Genomic DNA, 10000 nt, shown 5'->3' with positions numbered 1-10000 from the left:
GCGCTGTCACACAGGTAAGAGAGAGTTTAACTCAACTACACACTCTCTGTCCATCTGCAGTTTCCGTTGCAGATGCTTTATTATAGATCAGAAAATATATCTGTATATTTAATAGTAGGCTATATCTAAATACTTTACTGTTTTTTAATAATGTAATGTTTAAATGTTGAGTTTTGAGAACATTAATTAAGTCCAGATAATGTTGAACGAACGTTATATTAGCGTTACTGGAAGAACGTTTGTTCATAACATTCAGAGAACTGATGGACTGAAATGAAAATCTGTGTAATAGCTGGATTATTATTATTATTTTATATTTGCTGGTTTGATTTCATGCCGTGTCTGTCTGCTGTGGTCTGTTTGGATACTCATGTCTGAAGTGAAACACACACACACACACACACACACACACACACACACACACACACACACACACACACACACACACACACACACACACACACACACACACACACACACACACGTTCAGAGGCCCCTCACGGCCCCCATGCCAGCAGATTTCCTGTTTCATAAGCAGAACACGACGAGTGTGAAGCTCATTGTTCCAGTCGAGAAGAGAGATTTCAGACAGCTCTGATCTGCTTTCAGGGTTTATTGTCATGTTGTGTAGAAACTCTGAATCTGCAGCAACACACTGATGTGTGTGTGTGTGTGTGTGTGTGTGTCTGTGTGTGTGTGTGTGTGTGTGTGTGTGTGTCTAAAGACTCAGATCTGACGGCGGAGGAGGAGATGGAGATCGAGCGGCTGAAGATGCACAAGCAGGTTCTGCTGGAGGACATCGAGGTGAGGGAACATCTGCACAACATCAGCACAACATCAGCACAACATCAGCACAACATCTGCACAACATCAGCACAACATCAGCACAACATCAGCACAACATCAGCTGACACCTTCTGCTAAACATGCTGTGTTACATTGACTGGGTTAAAACAACCCAATTTCTGGGTTAGATTAGATTAGATTAGATTAGATTCAACTTTATTGTCATTACACAAGTACAAGTACAAGGCAACGAAATGCAGTTTAGGTCTAACCAGAAGTGCAATAGCAGCAAGTGCAGGATATACAATGGATGCGTAAGTGCAGGACATGGATATGTACTGAATATGTATAAATATGTATAAATAGAGAGACGTTATTACTATAAACAGAACTGAATTTACAGGTGAATATGTACAGTGAATAAATATACAGATGGCTATTACTATAAACAGAATTTACAGGTGAATATGTACTATGAATACAATATACAGATGGCTATTACTATAAACAGAATTTTACAGATAGAGGTATACAATAATATGTTAGGCTAATATGAGGAATAGCAGTGGATTAGGGTAGTGCAATAAATTATGGACAGAGCTATCCGGAAAAAAAAAAAAAAAGTGTAAAGTGCAGTGGAAAGTGGTTGCATATTACAGTTAGAAGTACAGTGCAAAATGCAAATGTAAACATTGGTACTATAAATACAGTCGGCAGTGCAAATGAGCATAATCCAGTTAAGATATGGCAGTGTAAGATGCATATGTAAACAGTTGTTACTGTGATAAACAGTCGGTAGTGCAAATAACAAAGTGAAGGAAGATGTGAGGTAGGAGAGTTATCAGTTTATGAGGGAAGTGGATCAACGGGGGTTTGAGTTCAGTAAAGAGACAGCTCTGGGGAAAAAACTGTTCTTTAGTCTGCTGGTCCTGGTCCGGTGGATCCTGAAACGCCTGCCGGAGGGCAGGAGAGAAAACAGTCTGTGGGCTGGGTGAGAGGAGTCCTTGAGGATGCTGGAGCTCGATGCAGACAGCGTTTCCTCTGGATGTGCTCGATGGCAGGCAGTGGAGTTCCTGTGATGCGCTGGGCAGTTTTCACCACCCGCTGCAGTGCCTTGCGCTCCGCAACAGAGCAGCTCCCATACCACACTGACACACAGTTGGTCAGGATGCTTTCTATTGCGCAGCGGTAGAAGTTCACCAGGATAGCCGAGGAGAGCTGATTCTTCCTCAGTGTCCTCAGGAAGAAGAGGCGCTGGTGAGCCTTCTTGACCAGGCTGGAGGTGTTGGTCGTCCACGACATGTCCGCCGAGATGTGGGTCCCCAGGAACTTGAAACTGGAGACACGTTCAACAGCCATTCCATTGATGTGGATGGTGTCGTGTGTGCCTCTTGACTCCTTCCTGAAGTCCACGATGAGCTCCTTCGTTTTGGTGGTGTTGAGGAGCAGGTTATTATCAGCGCACCATGTGGCCAGGTGCTGGATCTCCTCCCTGTAGGCAGTCTCATCGTTGTTGCTGATGAGACCAATCACCGTAGTGTCGTCCGCAAACTTGACGATAGAATTAAATCCATACACAGGCTTGCAGTCGGCGGTGAAGAGGGAGTAGAGAAACGGGCTTAGCACACAGCCCTGTGGTACACCAGTGTTGAGTGTGATGGATGTGGAGCAGGTGGATCCTGATCGAACATTCTGGGGTCTGTCAGTTAGGAAGTCCAAAATCCAGTTACACATTGAAGTGTTGATGCCCAGGTCTCCAAGTTTGGCTATTAACTTGGTTGGGATGACAGTGTTGAATGCTGAGCTGAAGTCAACAAACAGCATGCGTGCATACGTGTTCTTATGGTCCAGATGGGTGAGCACAGAGTGCAGTGCCATGGAAACGGCATCCTCTGTGCTCCTATTGCTGCGGTAGGCAAACTGGTGTGAGTCCAATGTGGATGGTAGAGAGTCTTTTAGGTGTTCCAGGACCAGCCGCTCAAAGCACTTCATGACGATGGGTGTGAGTGCTACAGGGCGGTAGTCATTAGGGCACCTCGGGCTAGAGCTTTTCGGCACTGGCACAATGGAAGTGCGTTTAAAGCATGTCGGTACAGCTGCTTGGGCAAGAGACAGGTTGAAAATGTCTGTAAAAACCCCAGCGAGCTGCTCCGCACATGCCCTGAGCACACGTCCAGGGATGTTGTCTGGTCCAGCAGCCTTGTGCGCGCTGATCCGGCTCAGTGACTTGCAGACATCTGTGGAGGAGAGTGTGATTGGTGGATGGTCAGCTGAGGGTTTGAGCTTGGTTGCAGTTTCTCTGTTGTCCCTTTCAAAACGAGCATAAAAGTAATTTAGCTCGTTCAGGAAGTTGACATCAGTGGCTGCGGGGGTGGAGTGGGGGGGTTTGTAGTCACTGATGGCCTGAATGACCTGCCACATGCGTCGAGGGTCAGAGTTGGAAAAGTGACCCTCTATCTTTAGCTTGTAGCAGTGCTTGGCCTTTTTGATGCCCCTCTTCAGGTTTGCTCTGGATGTACTGTAGGCTTGTGCATCTCCTGATCTGAAGGCAGTATTGCGTGACTTCAGCAGGAGTCGAACTTCCCTGTTCATCCAAGGCTTCTGATTAGGGTATGTGGTGATCTGTTTCTGGGTTGTAACACTGTCGATGGTGGTATTGATATGATCCAATACAGAGGAAGTGAATGAGTCAATGTCCGTGTGAGCGCCACTGGTGGCTTGAGAAGCAAACATACTCCAGTCTGTGTTTAGAAACCTTTCCTGGAGTGTGGAGTCTGCCCCCGCAGGCCACACCTTGATGGTCTTTACTGATGGCTTCACACGGTTGATGAGGGGTGAATATTTGGGTGATAGAAACAAAGAGAGGTGGTCTGACTGTCCCAGGTGGGGGAGGGGTGTCGCAACGTAAGCGCCAGCCATGTTTGTATAAACATGGTCTAAGGTTTTGTTTCCTCTGGTGTGGCAGGAAACATGCTGGTGAAACTTGGGTAGCACTGACTTTAGGTTTGAATGATTAAAGTCACCTGCAACAATAAACGCAGCTTCCGGGTGATCAGTCTGTTGTTTACTGATGGCTGCGTGAAGTTCTTTCATAGCAAGCTTGGCATCAGCATCCGGGGGAATATAGGCTGCAGTGATAATAGTGGAGGTGAACTCCCGCGGTAGATAAAACGGTCTACATTTAACCATGAGAAACTCCAGGTTAGCTGAACAATGACTCCCAACAATAGCAGAGTTTGTGCACCAAGCTTTGTTAATATAAATGCACAATCCACCCCCTCTGCTCTTCCCGGAGCCATCTAGTGTTCTATCCGCCCGGAGTGTGTGGCGTCCCGCTAGCTCGATAGCGGTGTCCGGTATTCCGCTGTTTAACCAGGTTTCAGTGAAGATTAGGACGTTACAGTTCAAAAGTTTCTTACTGTGTGTAATGCTGAGTCGAATCTCCTCCATTTTGTTCACTAGCAATCGTACATTGGCAAGGAAAATGCTGGGTAAAGAGAGCCGGTAAGGAGTTAGCCTTAGCTTAGCTCTTAGTCCTCCACGCTTACCCCGCCTTTGTTTACGATCACAGCGCCGCCTTCTAGCACTTCCGCCCGGCCGGGCAGAGCGCATCGCCTCGGGCGTCCTAGCGATCTCAGGAAGGAGTTGAAGATTGTCCATAAAACTGTCGGAAATTCGCAAACCAATATCCAAAAGCTCACAACGGGTGTACGATGTAAAAGCACAACTGTTCTGTACGAACAGACCCCAGATGAACAAGAAAAATACCGCAAAATTGCAGAATCTGGAGAGACGCTGAGCCTCGCGATCTACTCGCGCCGCCATCTTGGTCAAACTAGCTTGTTACATTCACTGGGTTAAAACAACCCAATTGCTGGGTTACATTCACTGGGTTAAAACAACCCAATTGCTGGGTTACATTCACTGGGTTAAAACAACCCAATTGCTGGGTTAAAACAACCCATTCACTGGGTTAAAACAACCCAATTGCTGGGTTACATTCACTGGGTTAAAACAACCCAATTGCTGGGTTACATTCACTGGGTTAAAACAACCCAATTTCTGGGTTAAAACAACCCATTCACTGGGTTAAAACAACCCAATTGCTGGGTTACATTCACTGGGTTAAAACAACCCAATTTCTGGGTTAGTCCATTTTCAACCCAACTTGGGTTGTTTTTAACCCAACATTTTTTTAGAGTGTAACGTTATCAAAACGTTCTTTTCTTCCAAACGTCCAGTTTTTTAAATGTTATGGGAACTTTCCATTCTTCAAACATTATGGGATGTTACTTCTGAATGTTTTCTGAAACAAGTTACATTTGAAAAACAATGAATGTTGTATAAATAATGTTTTTGTGCTAACGTTTATTAAAGACCAGATAACACTGAACGAACGCTTTATTAAGAATATTTGTTCATAACTTTGAGAGAACGTTATTATTTGTATTTTAGTTTATATGATATAAAAATCCAGATCTCATGCAAGTATTTTTTTTTTGCATCAATATCTTGAATTTTGTGAGCATTTGTATTCATTTTGGTGACATTTCTGACACAATCCCTCATTAACTTCTGAACCGGCACAATGAATAAATCAAATTAGAAATATGTTATTGATTGCATCTAAAGCATTAAGTTTCTCATCCAATCATATTACTGATGTTCAACTCATCACATGTTTCTGTGTGGTGTTGTGTGTTTAATGGTGTGATTGTTCAACTGAAGTGTGTGATAGACAGACTCTGGGAATGAAATAAACGTGTGTTTATCATGAAAGCGGCTTTAGAAACCTGTGCCTGAGAAGCTTAAAGAGGTTTTTCTTACAGAAACTGAAGAACCAGATTGAAAACGTCATGGCAGATATTCAGGATTTCAAGTCAGCAGAAGACACGTGAGTGAAGATATGAATGTGTGTTATAATCAGAGAACAGATGCTTTATGACAATCACATCAACATCACACACACACACACACACACACACACACACACACACACACACACACACACACACACACACACACACACACACACACACACACACACACACACACACACACACACACACACACACACACACACACACACACACACACACACACACACACACACACACACACACACACACACACACACAATCTTCAATAGTTAAACGTAGTTTTGCTTGAATCTCTTGTAGGAAGACGCTGGAGAGGGAGAAGCGCTTCTCTAGTGGAAAGAAGAAATTCAACATGGATCCTAAAAAGGTGAGTGATGACGATGATGATGATGATGATGATGATGATGATGATGATGATGATGATTATGAGACGCTTGGAACATGTGTGTGTCTCAGACACACTCACTGTAGGAGGAACTGATGTCATTTTTAACTGTCAACACTGAGACATTAACATTTAACCCTTTAACTGAGAATATGAAAATGCACAATCCAAACTTAAAGAGCTTTAATTCAAGAATGTTTGGAATATAGACTTAAGTTTGGTCTTATTTTAAAGATAGAGACACTCAGCAGATTATTGCTGAAGTGAAAGCAATTAAAAATATGAAAGTATGAAAAAGTTATGGAAGTTAAAAAAATACTGTAATAAAAATATTTTTTATTTTATATAAAATATATATTTTACAAAAATGTTTTATTCTAAAATTACTATAAAATCAAAGTCATATGTCTAACCAAGTTGTGTTCCAAATTTGAAGTTGAAATCACAAAAATGTTGTTGTCAAAAAAAGATTTTGTTTAGGGCGCTGTACCAAAAACAGCCACCGGGTGTCATTAAAATTCCATTGATTGTTTTTTTGATGCATTTTCCTGTAAATTTCTGTCCAAATATCACTTCCAACACAAAACAGTCCCCAGATATGAACCCTTGAGACTCAGAGCTTTCCGACGATATGTGTCAAGATTAGAAAAGATTTTAATTATAAAGTAGTTAAAATAATTGTTGTGATATGAAACATGACTCCGCCCACTAGGGGGAGGAGCCAGCTAGAAGATTTTAACGGAACGTTTCCATGGTAACACCATGTCCGATTTTAAAACAGTTTTCACAGGATAAATTTTGAGTCCATAAGCTTTCGAATGATAGCGGGACGGGGACAGTTAGGAACACGGCACTATTTGTGAAAATGGGCTCGTTCTCCGTCTCCCTGAGTTAAACAGTTGAGTTTGACCGAATCCATTCAGCCGATCTCTGGGTCTGCCGCTAGCACTTCTAGCATAGCTTAGCATAGATCACTGAATCTGATTAGACCGGTTGCATCGCGCTCAAAACTGACCAAAGAGTTTCCATATTTCTCCTATTTAAAACTGGACTCTTCTATATCGTGTGCTAAGACCGACGGAAAATGAGAAGTTGTGATTTTCTAGGAACTATACTCTCATTCCTGCGTAATAATCAAGAGCTGTGAGCCGCCCCATGAGTGCAGCGGCGCTATGATATTACACAGCGCCTGAAAATAGGCTAACTTCCGTCAACATAACCAACGGGACGACCGGCTCACACAGGGAGCGCTGGGACTATTTTTAGATGCTAACGGTCTAATCAGATTCAATGATCTATGCTAAGCTATGCTAAAAGTGCTAGCGCCAGACCCGGAGATCGGCTGAATGGATTCGAAAACAGTCAAACTCAACTGTTTAACTCTAGGGGAGACGGAGAACGAGCCTATTTTCACAAATAGTCCTGTGTTCCTTTAAACTGCATTTGTGTTATTTAGGTCTGTGTGTGTGTGTGTGTGTGTAAATGAGAGGCTGGCAGACAGGAGGATGTAGAGGGTGGTCAACACCTTAAATACTTTGGTTTTCTCGTTCTGAGTCTTTGTGGTTTCTCTGCTGCACGTTAACATACAGCGAAACCTGACGAGCATGAGAAGAGACGACAGAGAGAACATGAATGTTCCACAGTAACAAATCTATAACTACACTATAGACACTATATTAACACACACACGCGTACACTAGCGGTCAAAGGTTTGGGGTTAGTACGGTTCTGAAAGAGTCTCTTACACTCATCTAGGCTGTGTTTATCTGATCATAACTCCAGTAAACTGTGAGATATTCCTCCAGTGTAGATCAGCTGTTCTCTGAGTGAATATACAGTCAAGTGTCATTTATTCCTGAGATCAAAGCTGAATTTATCATTATTATTATTACTTCATGATCCTTCACAAATCATTCTCATATGAGGATCTGATGATCAACACACATTTATGATTATTATCAGTTCATATTTCTGTGGAAACCATCATACATTTCAATATTTGGGATTCTTTAATGAATAGAACGTCTCAGGTTACCTTTCTACCTCTAGGGAACTCGATCTGCGTCCCCTAGAGGGCGTAATGGGAAATGCCTTAAGGCCCTTTCACACAGGACGCGTAACGAAAAAGCGAAGCGGAAAAAGCAAATATTTCGTGTGCGAATAGTTCGCGTCAAAACCATTCACACAAGCCGCGACGCGAGTTTGCGACGTTTCAGAGCTCCAACATTCCAAAACATTCGCGCAGACAGCTGAGAAACACGGACACGTAATCATTCAGTGGAGACGAGCTTTTCATTTTCTTTAAAAGACAGAGAAGAAGGCTTTGGGTGCACAAGTCTTAAAGAACAGAGAGTCTGAACGGGAAGATGCGAATCTTCTACAGGAGCTCAAACTTTATCATGGCCGCTTCCGCACTTACTTTCAAATGTCCGTGGGACAATTTGAGGAGCTCCTCCAGACAGAGACGGTAGCAGCGCATCTTACGACACACACACACACACACACACACACACACACACACACACACACACACACACACACACACACACACACACACACACACACACACACACACACACTCTTCAGGAACGGCTCGATCCGGAGCTGCTGTGTTTCCAGTTGAGTCACAATGTAAACATTTAAGTGCCACAGTCATACTGACAGAAACACATTCACTTTCCATAGTCGCGGACGCAATTAGATAAAAAAAAAATCAATTTATTGATTATAATATGGTAATCTGTAGCCTATAGTGGGCAAACACAGCTGCATCTGTATCTCGTGAGAAATGCGACACCTGGCAAAGGTTAATGTTGATTGAATGGCTAGTGACATCAACTGGACATTTCGTCACCTTTGTTTCCTTGTATGTGATTGGTTTAAGCCTTTTCTATCGCTGCGAGTGTTCAAAAAAATCGACATCGAAACGAAAAAAATAAACATCGTTTTTTCGCCGCAGCACATTCGCGTTCGGTGTGAAAGCACTCATTACACAAACAGCTGATCAAAAAATAAAACCATCGCGCGAATTATTCACGCGTCAAAATCGCGTCCAGTGTGAAAGGACCGTAATACCGGTAGCGAGTATAAAAAGGCAGCTGTGAAATACGTCATCCATTTGTCTGAAGCAGACGTGTGCAGGAATACCGGACGCATGGCAAAGGAACGCAGCGTCTCATTCCCCTTCTCAGGGAACCATGGTTACACGAGTAACCTGAGATGTTCCCTTTCGAATGGGAATTCGTGCTGCGTCCCCTAGAGGGCGCTATGGGGAACTGAATACCCTCGACGCCATGCTGAAGGGATGAGTGCATTAATGGCTGACATAAGTCAAATACATGCGTGTAGGGACTGTAGGGAATCATGACTGATTCCTAAATCACTGAAGTTACCCTTTAACCCGCTCAGAGTCAAGCGCGCCTAGTTCAAGCATCAGATTCTTCTTTTATAAAGAACTATAGACACGAATGCATCGCTATGAGTGCCTTCAAATCCCTCGAGAGCCGAACACGCTCGTGCAAACTAGGGATGGGCAACAGTGGTCAAGTAATCGAGTTCTCGAACGTAACAGCGACCATCGATCATGAGAACGAGGACACCCTGACATTAAAAAATATATTTGTCTCCTTTTTTATTGGTTATTGCGGCATGTTGGGCGGTACCTGAGGTCTTATTGGTTAGCGTTAGACAGCACGCCTCCAGACCGGCGAAATAAAGTGAAACTGAAGCGTACACTGCAGGGAATACAGTTAGTGCAAGATGTGCCGCGCCAATCTGTCATATATATGGCATTATAATGAGAACATGATTGAAATAGAATGCTGTAAATGATCTGTGCTTTAGTTCCCCATGTATCAGATGTTAAAGGAAATCCACAGAGAGTTCATGTTCATGTGTGCATCCGCGTCCTTCTCTGCAGATGCACGTTGTAGATTACCAATATCTGATT

General features: G+C 43.2%; 1 protein-coding gene across 2 annotated transcripts in view; it reads left to right on the top strand.

The window, feature by feature from the left end:
• cyth4b (cytohesin 4b) overlaps nucleotides 1–10000 on the top strand; it is a 27539-nt gene that overhangs the window by 276 nt on the left and 17263 nt on the right. For both annotated transcript variants that reach the window (XR_013818304.1, XM_079840834.1), the window contains exons 1-4: nucleotides 1–14; nucleotides 725–804; nucleotides 5616–5680; nucleotides 5967–6033. The exon at nucleotides 1–14 is cut by the window's left edge. Coding sequence is in view for 1 of the 2 variants with exons in the window: in XM_079840834.1 (XP_079696960.1) it covers nucleotides 1–14; nucleotides 725–804; nucleotides 5616–5680; nucleotides 5967–6033 (226 nt within the window). In the remaining variant the exon portion in view is untranslated. The remainder of the gene's footprint in view (nucleotides 15–724; nucleotides 805–5615; nucleotides 5681–5966; nucleotides 6034–10000) is intronic.

Source organism: Gobio gobio, assembly GCF_949357685.1.
Source record: "Gobio gobio genome assembly, chromosome: 17".
NCBI classification, from domain to species: domain Eukaryota; kingdom Metazoa; phylum Chordata; class Actinopteri; order Cypriniformes; family Gobionidae; genus Gobio; species Gobio gobio.
This window is presented reverse-complemented; position numbering and strand designations above follow the sequence as displayed.